Below are 15,313 nucleotides of genomic sequence, written 5' to 3'. Positions count from 1 at the left end.
AAATAAACTTTGAATGCTATTGTGATATAATTTCATTTACAGATGGAGTTGCAAGGCATTTAATATTAATACTGGTAAATGGGCTTGAAATACAATATATCAGCATTTTTGTTTAATAATATCGAGCTCTGATTGTATGGGATTGTATACATTGTATACATACATACATTCACAAGGCCTTGACTATACCACATCACCTATCAACTGCCACAGCTGGCTGAACTGGGAAATACACTTTAACAATAGTTCACTATTTTTGTTTTCTTTGTGAGAGTAAAATGAGAAGAATGATTCTGCTCTCATGACTGCACTGCATACAGGGCTGTTATATAATGTTCTGCTGGAGTTGTGAGCTGCAACTATTTCTTGACTAACAGTTCATCCATATGCTCCAATGCAACGACTCTGCTGGTTGCCTGGCAACATCACAGTGACAATTGGACTCAAGGAAGTAACTACACTTTACCACTGTTCACTAAGAAATAGCTGTAGCATATAATACCCCCCCTAAACAGGAACAATGCTGAGCTTTGAAGATGTTTATATCAAACTTTTAGAATAAAAGTAATTAAGTCCAAAATTTTGAACTATTCCTTTAAAAGTTTTCAGCTGGCTCAGTATAAGTTCGGAATTATTTTTGTATCAATATTATTATTATTATTGTTGTATAATCTTTGGGTAAATCACTGACAGGAGCTCACACTGCGATAACTACCCGGTGATTCAGCTACAGTCACATCTGTAATAAGTCGATGCATTTGGGGGTCAGGTTGCCTTATTTTTTGAGGGCCTGCTTCACACAGTTATTTAAATTAACTGAAGAACTGCACACATCTCATTGTATGTATGGGATGAATAGATGGATGCTCTCACCTGAATGGCCGGTTCATGGGCTCCCAGCTCAGCCTCCAGCCTCTTGTGTTTCTTCCTCAGATTCTGTACTCCTGTCAAATCACGTCCGTAGTCCTCCGAACTCACAAGCAACTTCTTTTCTCTGTGTAGGGTTGGGGCAGAAATGTGTATGATTAAGTAAGTATGGGTCACATCCAGACATCCTGTATTTGGAAGTCTCTTCTTCCTCTTTTCTCTTCTCCCCTGCTCTCCTTCTACTGCACAGTTTCCCCTCCTTTCCTCCTCATCTGTCCCTTCCTAGAGTCTCCAGTCCTCTTCCATAACTTTGTTCAATCTATGTCCCTTCTCTGTATATTAAGGTAGACAAACACTTAATATAAATATGAATAACTGTTATTTTTCCATAATACCATACCGAATAAATGTTGTTGTTTTTTTTTTTTAACAAACTAGGTTAGCACAGCCACAGCCTTCTTGTGCTAACAACCACCTGCTGCCACATTAAATTCTGTTCTCCAATTTAATCATTTAAATCTTCTTTTACAGTTTAAAAATTTATCACTTATCTAAATATTTATCAGTCCACAATCGACATGAACCTCTCTTCTCATTGGCATAAAGTAGATCCACCACTCAGCACTTGTTTCATTAGAAAATATGTCACTTTTTAATTGGTTTGCCTGCTACTCCTGTTGCTGCCTTCTCCCAGAACTGTGGTGAAAAAAAAAAACAAGCAGGACCAAATGCCAGGAGTTGAGTTTTCATAAAAACAAGTTTATGACTGGTGTGTTAACTGCATGCCGAATTACTGACAGCACACAAAGCCAAATTGCCCTCAGTTACCATATGACCTGTATGGTCTGTACAATTACAGGAGAAATGCTTGTCCAGCTAACTTAGCTAACTGAATGCCTGCCATGTTTACCTGATCAGCTTTTCTTTTCCCTGGAAGAAGTAAGCTCTTTTTATTACAAACTGTGGTATAAACTTGTAAGATCAAAAGTTTGAATCACAGTTTAGTAATGTGTGCATTATAATTGAGCTGCGCAGGTAGAGTAACAAACGCAACAATGACTGTGCTTGTACTGGGAAAGTGGATCAGATGATTGATGCTAAATATTTTGGTTTGCGTGTTTTTTTTTGCTGCGGCAGCAAAGATTTTGTTATCAGAAACACTGTTGCACCAAATCATCTTGAAAGAGCATGTGTTGGAGGGCACTCAAAAAAGGAAACTGGAAAAAAGGATCAGATTGTCTCATCCCATCTACCCTCTGATTCTCTTTCAGATAACCACATGATCCAAGGGAAACTCTCTTACTTGATCCAAGACTCTTCATCATCCAGGTCCCTGAAGAACTGATGCAGGCGGTGGGACTCGTTGAGTTTAGCACGGCGACCAGTAGCCATGCTCTTGATCTTGGCGAAGCGGCCATTGACAGCATCGCGCTTTTCCTTCACCTGGGAGGTGTCGAAGGCATTGCTGGCCATCAGGCTGTCAGCCTGGCCATTCAGGTCCTTCAGACGATCCTGTAGGGAGGGAGGTGGTCAGAGGTTCTCTTAAATTGGCAAATGTTGTGAAATAATGTCTTTTGCGTTACCTGAGATACTGCTGACCCACATGCAGGGCCATTTATAGTAATGAGCTACATACCTCATGGGCGGAAATATCAGCCTCCAGCAGCTGGTGTTTCTTCAGCAGGTTGTTGACTGAGGCCAGGTCTTTGCCATAATCCTCAGAGGCAAGAAGAGCTTCCACCTGACAAACAACAACCATGCACCAGACTTTGAGATTATCTTTTGTACATGATGTGTCACAGTTTTTACAAAGGTATCCTGCATGCAGTTTCTCACCTCAGACAGCCAGAAGTCAAAGTCCTTGATGCCGGTGTTGAAATTCTGTTGCTTGTTGGCCTCTTTGAGTTTCTGGCTCTTTTCTGCAGATTTGTTGACGAGGAATTGCCACTGTTCATCCAGAGCGTTGAGGCGAGCCTGAGGAACAGAAGAGTCATGTTCGAGGGATTTTCACATCTTCATTTAAGATTCTGTTCTCACATGTAACTTGTGGAAAGCTAAGAGATCATTTTTAGCAGAATCCATGTCTTGCAATACTCCTGAATAACTTAAAGAAAATATCTAATTGGGATTTTTCTGACAAAAATCCCAGTTTAGATTGTGATTATTTACCATCAACAGAATTCAAAGAAGTGATGCAGCTATTGAATTTCATTTTGCTGTGAAGCCAGATTTAATAGGAGTGTCTGCTGAACACCCAGTATTTAATGGATATTTAACAATAAACTTGTATGTTGCTACACTTGATGAATATACCTTGACGGCATCCTCACTGCCAGCACAGGCTCCTCTCTGGATCAGGGCGTTGCCAGTATCAATGACTCCACGGATTCGGTCTGCGTTGGCATGCAGCTCAGCCTCAAATGCCTGATGTTTCTGATGCTTACTCTGCCAGCACACACAGAGGCAGGGGGACACATGGACACAGCATGAGAATCACAAAGTGGACAAGCTCCTGTTTTATGGTGCAAATGTTCAGACCTCTCTTAAACTGAGATACACACTTAAGACCTAGCATTGCTTTCATACTTACATTCTGCACAAGAGCTGAAATGAAAGTCAGATTGGCTATGGCTGTTTAATAAACCTGAAATCTGAAGCATTAGAAGGCTGACATTAACGTCAAAATTCTTGTCACTGTCAGCCTCATAATGTTTAAAAAATTGTGTCTGTTACTGGAAAAACTAGAGGGTGGAATATAAAATTTGTTTTACTTCAACACAGGACATCGACCATGACAGACAATGTGTTGGACATCAGCAGACACACAGGACAAACAAGTGAAGAACACAAAATGGCAATGTAGAGGACAACATCTGCAACAGAGCTAACTTTGAAAAAACCTGCTGAAAGAAGACTCACTTCAAAGTTGCTTCATGTTTATATCTTTCAACACTTTCACAAATTAGAATTTGTCCATTTGACACTAGTGTCATACTCACAGCCTGCTGTGCTGTTGGTCAGGAATTATTCAGTCACAATTTTATTTCAAGGTCAAATTTGATAGGTTTGACTGTAGAATCAAACATCTGAAGCAAGTTTAAAGAGAATCCCCCTCAAGAATTGAAAATTAAAACGGAAGCCACAACCAACACAACTACTAGCCTTCGATGACAAAACAATAATGAACAAGAATAAAATCTAAAAATGAACACAGAATTAAGCCTTTTTTAAATTAACAAAATTAAAACCAGGTGGAAAAGAAGCTGGCACTCAACAGTGCCGATGAGGGACAAACTCAAGATGCACGGAGTGCTTGTTCTACATCGTGTCTACACACACAGCAAAGACATGGACACATGGAGGACAACCTGCTCGGCTGTTAGTTAGCTGACACACTACTCAAACTTACCAGCAGCTTGGACAGCTATAAAAAAAAAATAAGACAGTGGGAGAAAAATTCAGTCTCACTTCAGACAGGACACAGGGAGGGATTTGACAGTTAACGAAGAGTATTGTCAATAAAACAGGACAAAACAGATTAGCAATTTTAATTTACCAGAGGACACACAGCTCAGTTACCTGCCAGTCAATTACCAGCCAGCTTATCATCTGTGAAAATGAATGTTTCCTGATTTTCTTTTAAGGTTTCTTTAAAAAAGAAACAAGTGCTATCATTTCTATTCACTAAATTCACATGGAATTTACACTTAAACAAATCTGAAGGATTCCATGTAGTCCTGTCAGACTAACAGTGTTGTAGGGTTGCAAGGGTATGACATTTTTACAGTACGATAACCTTCTCAGAAAATAATGCCATTTTACAGTGTGACTGTAAACGGTACTACACAATTATTATTATCAGTTCCAATGACCCTTAAAAGAATGTAAACAGAAGGTTTTTTGATAAAACACTTCATTACTATAATTGTAATTTGATTTTTAAATGGAACTATGTGTAAAAAGTCTCCCTTTTGAAAATAACTAAAATTAAAGGTAAGCTTCTCCATCCATATGCAGTTATTTAAATACTGTAGACAAGTAAATGTACAAGGTATGATAACCACCAGTTTTCATGAAACCGGTACACTACTGCAATCTTACTGTGTTGCTATGAACTTGTGTGATTTGGGCCTGTGCTAGAAGAAGCCAAATGTGTACCTGGATGTTGGTGGGATCTTTGTAGGACTCATCAGTTGCAGTCTGCAGCTTCTCGCTGATCCAAGCCTCAATTTCATCCACATCCCTGCTGAACTGCTGCAAGGTCTGGGATTCACCCAGCTTGGAACGCTTTTCGATCATCTGGGCCTTCAGGCGACGCCACCTTTCAAGCATCAGAGTTTGTAGTTTAAAAGTGAGCTCTAACACAGGCACGTGCAACCTAAACCTTTTCTTTTTACCCAGTGGCTCTGGGACATATGGACTATATTTCTGAATAGTTTCTATAAAGGCTGAAATGTTGTTTGTTTTGTCTTTGAGACAGGTCCTGTTACAGTTGGAACCGTAAGTAAATGTCTATTCTCATAACCTACTAACAAAGCAACTGGTTTAGATCTAATTCCGGGCAGTATTAATGTTGAAAGTTTTTGAATAATTGGTGTTTAATCAGAAGAGGAATATTAAGTCTGATGCAGTTTGTCTGGTGTTAATGCAGCATATCATATTGTCTATCTTTTTAATTTTAAGCTTGTTAGATAAAATGTTATTGTTGGAAGTGTTATTTAACTTTCATAAAGCTTTTGACACAGAGGACTACTCTCTACCAGTTATAATGTATAGGCTCTGATCATATTGCTGTAAAATCTTACCTGACAGGAAGTATATTGTGTGTGTGTGTGTGTGTGTGTGTGTGTGTGTGTGTGTGTGAAAACCATAGGATTTTACATGTGGGGTTCCCCAAGGCTCCCATTAGGGCCTCTCTTATTCCTTACATAAATGATATGCCAGCTGCTGTGAAAAGCAAGCTTCTGCTGTATGCCGATAATTCCGCTTTACAATCTGTGATACCTGTGAGATATCAATCATCCTAAGTAAGTATCTGAGATGTGAAAGAGAGTGGCTAATAGAAAATAAACTTTATATAAATTTAGGTAAAACTGAATTGAACTCAAAAGATCACTTAATCCAGTTTGGAACTGAAAGGAAGTTGTTGAAGACGAACAGGTTGAAAGTTGTGTGTAATGTTACTAAATCTGTGTCTCCAAATGTGCCCTACCTGTCGAGGACTTCATTGCGGCGGTTGAAGATCTCAGGTTTGGCGTAATGGTCAGCTCCAATCAGCTGATCAGCAAACGACTGCAGAGCAGCAATCTTCTCCTCCTGTACAGCAGGGCAACATTTAATCATTAATAGAACATGGCTACCGATCAATTTTAAAAGCCTTCACTAAGTGGCAAAACCTCTTACTGACCTGCACGTTAATGGCCTTGTCAAAGTCTTCATGTTTCTTGATGAGGGCCTCCACGCTGTCCAAGGAGTCACCCTTGTCGTCACTAGCAAGGAAGGCTTCACGAGCTGCCATCCAGTTCTCAGCCTGCTCACAGTCCCTGTTGAAGAGCTGCAGAGGGACAAGGACAGTAGTCAGTGAAGAGACAAAGACAGGGATGACATTGTAACAGTTTCTATCTGGCCATGTGATGTCTCAACTCCTCGTTACCTGGAGCTCGAGGCATTGATCCAACATCATGCGCCGCTGCACCCAGGCCTTCTCAAGGTCAGCACGCTCACGGTCCAGAGCCTCCAATTTCTGCTGAATCTCAGGACTAGCATAGTGGCCTCGCACCAGCAGCTGCTGACCAAACTGTTCAAAGGCTTGGAAGGTACCGGCACGAGCATCAATCTCTGTGCGGTGTTCCTGAAAAATAGACAAAAAAAGAAAGATGGATTGGCAGTGTTAGACTAGCACCGACAAAGCAATTTTGTGCATTAACTGGAGGGAGGCGTTCAATACCTGGTGTCTTTCCAGAAGGGCCTCGGCTCCGGTCACATCTTTGGCCAGCTCCTCCGAAGAGACAAGCCCTCGTATGCCATTAATCCAGGACATCAGATCTCTGTGAACAGATGAAGAGTTATAGCCAGAAAATACCATATAATAACTGCATCTCTTTTGCCTAGAAATCTCTCTCTCAAAAAAAAAAACCCAAAAAACAAAACAACATAATTTTCAATCCAGTTCTTCAGCCTAACAATAAATCTGACCCAGTGGTATCCATTGGCTGTTTTCTCCTTACCTAAAGTCAGAGAGGAAGCGCTGCAGGTCGTGGGAGTTGCCAAGCTTGTCTTTGCGCTGGTCAGCACGTCCCACAAGACTGCTCCAGGCAGTGTTCAGCTCAGTGCACTTCTCCTGGATGTCATCCACTGCCTCTGGGTGGGACTGGATCAGACGCTCCGCTGTCTCCCCAAGAGAGTTGACCTGGGCAGGGGAGAAGGAAAAATAAATAAAAGCCTCAGGGGAAGTACTACATCTTTAGCCAGAGGCTTGGTTGTAGATCAGCTCACTCTCATATAAATGACTAAAAGACAATCTGACCTTATCACCCAGAGCTGCCAGGTCTCTCTCGAAGCCTTCATGTTTGCGCTGCAGAGCCTGGACACTGGCCAAGTCATGACCATAATTGTCAGTGTTGAGGGCCTGATTCTTCTCTTCGATCCACTCCTTGGTTTCATCGGCATCCCTGGGGATGCAGAAACACAACTTTGGTCAAATATCGTGGGGGTAAGTTGTGTGTAATCACACATCTGGAGGTGCTGTGTGTGCAAGTAAGGAGTAAGAATGACTGAGGGTTTCACCCCTTCTCATTGTTTTGATTTAAATTTTTTCTGTTGAGAGTAAAAATGTCATTAATGCAGCCATTAGCAAAAGGGATGATAATAATTAATTGACAATTGATTACTGGGCCATTAAGAATTTAATCAAACTCGTGAAATTTAATTGATCAAATAGAGATCCGATTCTGAAATAAAAACAATGTGTGGTCTCCTATTACATTCTAGCTATCAGTAGAATGGTGCATTTTGAAAGTGTGTTTTAACTACTAGCATTTGCAAACAAAGGGCACAATATAACAATTTTATGACAAGACCGCCTTCTTGGGGTCTGAAAAAGAGCGTGGCAGTGACAATGGAAAGTGAAGCAGGCCAAGCATTCAATAGTATGGCTCTGATAATATCAAATATGGAAGAGAGGTACAAACACAAACTGAAGCTTTTGAAAAGCTGTAGGTGTCACAAAGACCACATATGATCTCCTACAGCCTTTGGTTTGTACCTGTGGAATCGCTGCACCTCGTGGGCACTGCCCAGCATGTTGCTTCTTTCTTCAGCCAGCTGCTGCAGGGACCGCCAGCGATTATTCAGCTCCTGCACATAAAAGAACCAACATTAAACAGCAATCTACACTCTTCAGAATTTGCTTAGTAATTTTTGTAGGTTGTGTCTTGTAGTTTTGGTGATAAAATTTGCAATGATTTTAAATATGAGAACTAAACACAATCTCAATTTAAGATGGACACATCAAGTGATTAAATCATTAGCATTAAACTGCATCATCAGATAAACCTGGAAATCATGATTTAAGGAATGCTTTCTTAAATACTTCACTTAAATAAAAGAATTCAGATACAGTATGTGCTTGAAGTGCGCTAATTTGAATTGTGTGTTTGTTGGGCACAAACAGTGACGGACAACAAAAGCACATAGATGATGGTGTGAGGTGCACAGGACTGGATGCATGTTAAGAATAGGGCTGTCAAAAAAAAAAATTCGAAGTTCGAAATATATTCGAATATATATATATTTTTTATAAGTTTGAATCTAAATTTGATCATTCGAATATAATTAATAATTAATTAATACTATTAATAATGTTGTATATCACGGCGAATCCCGTTCGGGCAGAGATGGCTCACGCACAAGCCGGGCCAGAGAGGGACGCAGCGACGGAGGGAGAGGCGCAGACGGAGGAGCCCGCTGCGCCAACACCAACCACTGCGCTTTCCGCAATGTGTGACCTGTTAGGGGAGACATACAGGGAGAGTGTTGCACTTGCTGCCTCCCTGCCTACCCTTTTTGAAAAAGAGATGAAACGTTACCAGAATGAGACACCACTACAAGCCGACCGGGATCCACTCCTGTGGTGGAAAACTACAGGCACACTGAAGTATCCAAACATTGCTCAGATAGCGGGGCAGAAGTTGGTCATACCTGGCACTTCAGTGAGGTCAGAATGGGTGTTTTCATCCAAGTGTCACTGTACATGGATTCATATTGCGCCAGCGATAAGCATCTTATTTTTTGTGTTTTTAAAATATAAATAAATAATAATAATAATAATAAACTTGAATATTATTTGAACTCTACTAAATTAATTCGAACATATTTGAACTCAATTACATGGTGCTTTTGACAGCCCTAGTTAAGAATATCACATAGTATAAGGACAAAGAAAATAACGAAAATTCTTCTTCTTCTTTCAATCTCCAAAAAAAAAAGCTGAAGACATAACTCATGTAGCACATGCCAACATTCATTCAAACTACAGTCAACTAAACGGATGATAACAGGATATGTGCAGGAAAAATGCCATGGGAAACAGGATGAAACCAAACAAAACTGACCACTGGAATCAGGTTTCACAGAACAGGACGAGAGAGATCACGTGACAGCAAAAGGAAACTATGACAATGGGATTAGTTTTCTGATCACGATGCAGGACAGGACAGCTAGGGCAGGGACAATTCAAAACAAGGTCGGGGTAGACTAGTTAATCTTACCTTGATAGTATTAAAGTTAGCCGTTGTTTGAACAGCCAAGCGTATATTCTATAGTCAAAGTTGAACAAAACATGGTAGGAAGAAAGGAAGAATAGGACAAAAACAGAAAAACACCACACCAGTCAAAAGTGTTATGGAAACTCCCAGGGTTGGTGTTGGTCTTCTCCCAAGACCAACCAAGACTTTACGCCAATGGGGACATAGTAAGCACTGCAACCATGGCTAGAGCAGAACCAGCCATTGATACTGATTATGATGAATCAAACAAAAAAAATTTATGATTGAGACATCTTGAGACACAATTTTAAATCAAAGGGATATTACAAAAAAGGCTTAGGAGTTCCCAGGCTCCCTGGTTGTCTCCTTAATGTCTCATCATATTCCATGAGGACATGTAACATTGAGCCCCATGCCAGTAAAATGTCTTTGGGCATGATTGCAGTAAATTCCAGAAGTGACACACCAGTATCAAACATCAACCCAATGCTGAACAGTCATGCACAGTTACAGTATCAGATCAAGATTGACAGGCTGTCAAATCTTAGCAGTTGATGCATTTTGTCTAAAAATACAGAAACAACTACATGTTTGAATGAATCTTCTGGAGACAGATTGAACAGTGTTAGCTAAAGCTTACCTTCCATGGAGAGGCAGTCTTAGAATCAGCTTCATCCTGTTGAATGAAATGTATACATTAGCCCAGAGTCATGCCTTATTCCTTGTTGTGATATTTGAAATATTTTTAATATCAAGCAAAATGTATGCAAAATCCAGAAAAGATCATACCTTGCCAGGAGCAGCACCAAGCAGCTCTTGCTGCTGCACATGGCGAAATAAAACATGGTGTTCATTTAATTACATGTAAAACATGAAAGATGGCTCCTGATGTTAAGCTGTGGAAGTAGAACTTACCTGAGCCTGAACCATGGGGGCCTCCTCAGCCATCAGGCCTTCAGACTCCAACTCAGAAGCCACTTTGTTGATGTCCCTCAGGCGAGACTCATTGGCTTTTAGGTCCTGGACCAAACAAAGATCATCATATACTTTTTGTGAGACATGACATGTACAACAGTGGTGGCTGCTGGTCTTTCAAACAGGAGACCCTCACTTTAAGTTTACATCATAAAATGTGTCATATTGTAGTGAGGCAGTAACTTATAAAAGGAACATTTAATTGAAGCCGTTTTTCCACCACACTCATGCCATAGAACCACAGCAAAACACACCTCAAAGATTTTCAGATCGGTTTAAACACCTGAACTGTACTGCACAAACGGTGAAAATGAGCTATTTCGCTTGTGGAAATAAGGAACTCCAGACGGCACTCTGTCAGAAGACTCCACTCGCAAATGTCCGCATTGGACTGAGCTTGAAATGCGAAGTGCTGTCAATCACAAAGGGGTTCAGCCTTTTAGACAATTCCTCCAATCATCATGCAGACACCGAGTATCCTCTCCTGCCTAACGCTCCTTTAGGTCCCAGGGAAGCTCGAAGTGACAATTTTGTCGCATTTATCCAATGACCATCTTGCTTTGCTGCATGAAAAAAACCTGCTCAGCGCTGTCTCATAGGAATGCTTGGAGGCTCCGCGTCCACATTGCTGACACGAGAATGTATGACAGGGAGGTCGCGTTTGAAAACTGGTGATAAACAGCTGACATTTGAACATCATAGTCATGATGTTAAACGCATCCTAGCGCAAGTTTAATGCAATGTAAATTCTTATTTTAATGCAAATTCAATAGTGCATATTTGACCATTTCTTCTATGAAATTTTAGGGGAAATTCAGCCTCCCTTGTTGTCTCAGAGCAATTGCTCCTGATGTACAAACAATCAACAAATACACACGGAAGCTAAGAGTCACTATGTTTACATGACATTGGAGAAAATCAATTTATTATAATAGTCAGACTAAAACCGGACCTTTAAAATACATGTAAACATGTTAGTTCGACTGAAATCGTACCAAATCAAATTTACCAAAGTCGGAGAAACACACCCAGATAATGCGACTGGGAGTCCAATTACTAGGTCAGCCGCTGAAAGGGGGCGTCTAGCCTCCTGTCATAGCGGAATCGGACATACTTCAGTCAATAAATCTATTCCCCTCCCATTGCTTGTATACTGGGACGAGGACAGTAGTCCAACTAAATGGCCTAGTCGAGCCATAACCGTAGCTCAATTTAACTATGCATATAAATGTAATGAGTGCCATTACAGTCCACATGTAACAGCATTTTACAAAGTATCTAGCTTCAGTGTTATGACGAATTTCCAAGTGAAACAGGATAGGCAGGTAAGATAACACTGGGGGGAGTTTGATTGTTGGAAAGTGGGAAAATGCATCATGTAATGTTAGTTACTAAAACAGTTTACTACTAAATACCTTATGCATAATCTGGACCTGTCACAGATACCACTTTCCTCAAAGTGAATAAATTCTAGCCAGAGAGCCCGTAACCTAAGTATTTTTGGGAAATGAAGACACAGCTACATAGCATGCTGTTGCTAGCTAGCTAACTAGCTCTGTGCAGCTAAAAGTTGCAGATTGATTGATGGGTGGATGACATGACATTATTGCTTGAAACTGGTTGGTATTAGCTTATGTAAGTAGATGTCATATTTTGTTTTACAAGAAGAAAACTTGATGTGACTTTGATATAAGACTATGAAGCAAGTGATTTTTGTTATTTAAGTTTCAAAACATGAGTGGACATTACCTTCTGGAAGTCGTCAAACTTCTTCTGCAGGACCTCGACCTGCTCCAGGTCAGAGCCAACCTCCTCATTAGTGAGGGCGCTCTCTTTCTCATTGATCCACTGCTGCAGCTCGTTGGCCTCACGGAACAACATAAATTTCTTGCAGCTCTTCTCCAGCATGTCCTTGCGTTTCTCTCCCAGCTCCAACAGAGTACCGTACCTGGAAAAAGGGGCAACCATAAAACCAAATCAAATCATTTTGTGTGCCTTTAGAAGCTTATTGTCCCTCTTATATTGTGGCTCATTTTTTAAGATTTAAAGTGACTGTTCTTTTTTTGGGGAGAATCTGCTCTTTTGAGGAAACTGTTTTTATTGCTCGTGATTGCTGCATTTCTCTGCTAAAAATTGATGGCTGTCAAAATCAAATTTGCCAAATTACTCCTGTAGCACTGAAAGAAACAGTCGATTAAGAGGAAACTATTTTGAAAATGTTGTTTAAGTAATTTATTAAGCAAAGACGGAGAACAGTTACTTGTTTCAGATCGACACCAGGATTTGTTCCTTAACAAAGACCTGACAGGTTTTCTTTTCATTTAATTTTACTTTTGACCAGGTCTCTTGCTTTTGCATAGACTCCTTTACTTATTTATTTATTTCTCATTTATTTTCTACACCATGTTTTGTAACATGACAGCACCTTGAGCCTTGGACAATGAGGTAACTTTCACAATAATGAATCAAAGCCAAATATGTGCAGAACAAAACAGCTTATGACATGACAGAAAATCAGAAAGAAACATCCATAGGCAAGCCTGGGATGAGCAGGAAGTGAAAGGTGTGAATCACTCTTCTATCCCTGTACTGAATAGAAGACGAGCGTGAAGTAGACACAGTGTCGCACAACATGAGGATTTTGGTGGGGGTTGGGAGGGATGTAAAACTGTGATGATATTTAGTGGCATCACGATCACAAGAACACGCAAAGGGTCGCAGATTCCTACTCACAGCTCTTCCACCTGCTTCATGCGCACAGACACGCTGCAGGCCTCCTTGGTGACAAGCCTGCTCAGTGGCAAGGCAAGGCGAACGCACAGCAAGACAAAATTAAGTTGTTAAATACAGCGAGAGGACAGCAGAGGAGAAAAGAGAAAGAGGCCAGGGGCAAGGTCATTAGTGTTAAAAAACTGAGCAGAACTTATGAATTGATGAAAGTAAAGAAAGGTTAAAGAGCAGAGAAAAGACAGAATAGTTAAAAAAATCCAGTAGGAGAGGAGAAATTAGTAAACTAAACTAAGCACAAAAAGTAAGGACATTTGTGTTTGGTAGATTATTTCTTTGTTGCAACAATGCTTCTTGGCAATAAATCTTACACCACTGGAAAGCCTGATTATTTCCCTTTTAAATGGTGCCACATTTGTTAGGAACATGCATTTGTGGGATGAGTAGCAGAGCTGAGTATGTGGGTTGTGGCCATGAAAAATTTGCTAAATCTTCTCTGCCAATGGCTCCCGTTTCTTAAAACTACTCTTACCTTTCTTACATTTCACACACCACTTGAAAAAATTTGAACATCCGCAACTCCCGCCTCCCTCCAAAGTCCCATCCTCCTCCTCCTGCAACTCCACCTTCCTCCAACGGCCTACTCCCCCCTCCTCCATTATGTCTTCATTACATCTATGATAGACGTAGGCGTTGGCAAGATAACATTAGATACACAGAAGAGGAGAGCGACTGTAACGTTACAACCAAGACAGTCAAACACAACCCCGGAGATTTAAAACTCAACTGGAGTCAGTGATGACTTTTAGAATAAGGTTACATAATGTTACGCGAGCGATTACGTCAGTCAGACAGGACAGACAGGATGCTCGGCCAATGATTGGTCGGATTTTTCTTAGAACCATATGAGAATGGTATAATATTGAGTTTTTATCTCTGGCGGAATTCACTTACATTTAAGTGTGCCATCAGCTTATTAATAGCATTTTAACCTAAACAAACAAAAGTGTAAATTTTCCAGGAAGGTAAGTGTCGCTTTAAATGAATAAACTGTTAAATTGCCAATATGTCTTGTTTCTTCAGACTTCAATCATCCAATCCACCAAACAACACCAAGCAAGAGTCAACAGTAAAAAAAAAGAAGCTGTTTGGCATTGGCAGAGAAGATTTGGCAAATTTTTCATGGGCGCAACCCACATACTTAGCTCTGCTGCTCTACCCACAAATGCGGCACCATTTAAAGGGAAATAAACAGGCTTTCCAACATTGTTACAACAAAGTAATAATCTACCAAACACAAATTTCCTTACCTTTTGTACTTAGTTTACATTCCGCTGCAAAATTAAAGTTACGGTGTGGGTTTCTTACTGATTCTCAATCTGGTCTTGGCGCAGTGCAATGCTGCCGTGTTCATCCAGCAGGTTTTCCCTAGAGGAGGACTGGGTAGGGTCCAGTTTCTTCACATACGCAGCAGGAACAAAGCCCTGGCGATCGTTCACCTCCACCTTCCACCAATCCTGCAGCAGGGAGGAGAGGGAGGAACATCAGCAAGTGATGTTGATGAGGTATCTTCTGATGTAAATCATCATTTTGCAAAAGTCTGCTCATTTTTAGTCAATCAATGTGCTAATGGCTGGCTGTTTTGTGTTACAAACATGTTACATTGCAGGATATTTGTATAGATATTCTACATACTTCTATTTTTCAACAAACCCATGAGGTCTAACAAGTATTGTTTGTGTATCAAAGCCTAATACATCCTCTTTCTGTGTGCCATAGAGTTCCATTCCAAAAACACATTATTAAATCACATGTTCATGAGCCACACTGTTGAACTGGGAGACATGTTCCTTTATCACCATGAACACACACTGTAGTTTATTTTCACTCGATCCCACATACACCATCCTGCTGCTACAAATACTCACCAGAATACCATTTGCTAAAAACTACAGTGAGTAAACAATCAATACACTAAG

At 40.5% G+C, this 15,313-nt stretch overlaps 1 protein-coding gene across 7 annotated transcripts in view; it reads right to left on the bottom strand.

The window, feature by feature from the left end:
* The window catches only part of sptan1 (spectrin alpha, non-erythrocytic 1), a 44,848-nt gene that overhangs the window by 8,647 nt on the left and 20,888 nt on the right, over nt 1–15,313 (bottom strand). For 3 of the 7 annotated variants that reach the window (XM_049603975.1, XM_049603974.1, XM_049603977.1), the window contains exons 21-41: nt 14,703–14,851; nt 13,341–13,397; nt 12,357–12,555; nt 10,548–10,652; nt 10,422–10,454; nt 10,273–10,308; nt 9,636–9,683; nt 8,132–8,223; nt 7,394–7,538; nt 7,095–7,276; nt 6,815–6,914; nt 6,521–6,718; nt 6,275–6,421; nt 6,080–6,183; nt 5,026–5,188; nt 4,277–4,291; nt 3,181–3,312; nt 2,704–2,841; nt 2,504–2,608; nt 2,171–2,379; nt 874–994 (exon numbers count right to left, since the gene is read on the bottom strand). In XM_049603975.1, coding sequence (XP_049459932.1) covers nt 874–994; nt 2,171–2,379; nt 2,504–2,608; nt 2,704–2,841; nt 3,181–3,312; nt 4,277–4,291; nt 5,026–5,188; nt 6,080–6,183; nt 6,275–6,421; nt 6,521–6,718; nt 6,815–6,914; nt 7,095–7,276; nt 7,394–7,538; nt 8,132–8,223; nt 9,636–9,683; nt 10,273–10,308; nt 10,422–10,454; nt 10,548–10,652; nt 12,357–12,555; nt 13,341–13,397; nt 14,703–14,851 — 2,478 coding nt within the window. The remainder of the gene's footprint in view (nt 1–873; nt 995–2,170; nt 2,380–2,503; nt 2,609–2,703; nt 2,842–3,180; nt 3,313–4,276; nt 4,292–5,025; nt 5,189–6,079; nt 6,184–6,274; nt 6,422–6,520; nt 6,719–6,814; nt 6,915–7,094; nt 7,277–7,393; nt 7,539–8,131; nt 8,224–9,635; nt 9,684–10,272; nt 10,309–10,421; nt 10,455–10,547; nt 10,653–12,356; nt 12,556–13,340; nt 13,398–14,702; nt 14,852–15,313) is intronic. The other 4 variants (XM_049603976.1, XM_049603978.1, XM_049603980.1 and 1 more) reach the window with 4 other exon arrangements.

Source organism: Epinephelus fuscoguttatus, linkage group LG18 (assembly GCF_011397635.1).
Source record: "Epinephelus fuscoguttatus linkage group LG18, E.fuscoguttatus.final_Chr_v1".
Taxonomy (NCBI): domain Eukaryota; kingdom Metazoa; phylum Chordata; class Actinopteri; order Perciformes; family Serranidae; genus Epinephelus; species Epinephelus fuscoguttatus.
This window is presented reverse-complemented; position numbering and strand designations above follow the sequence as displayed.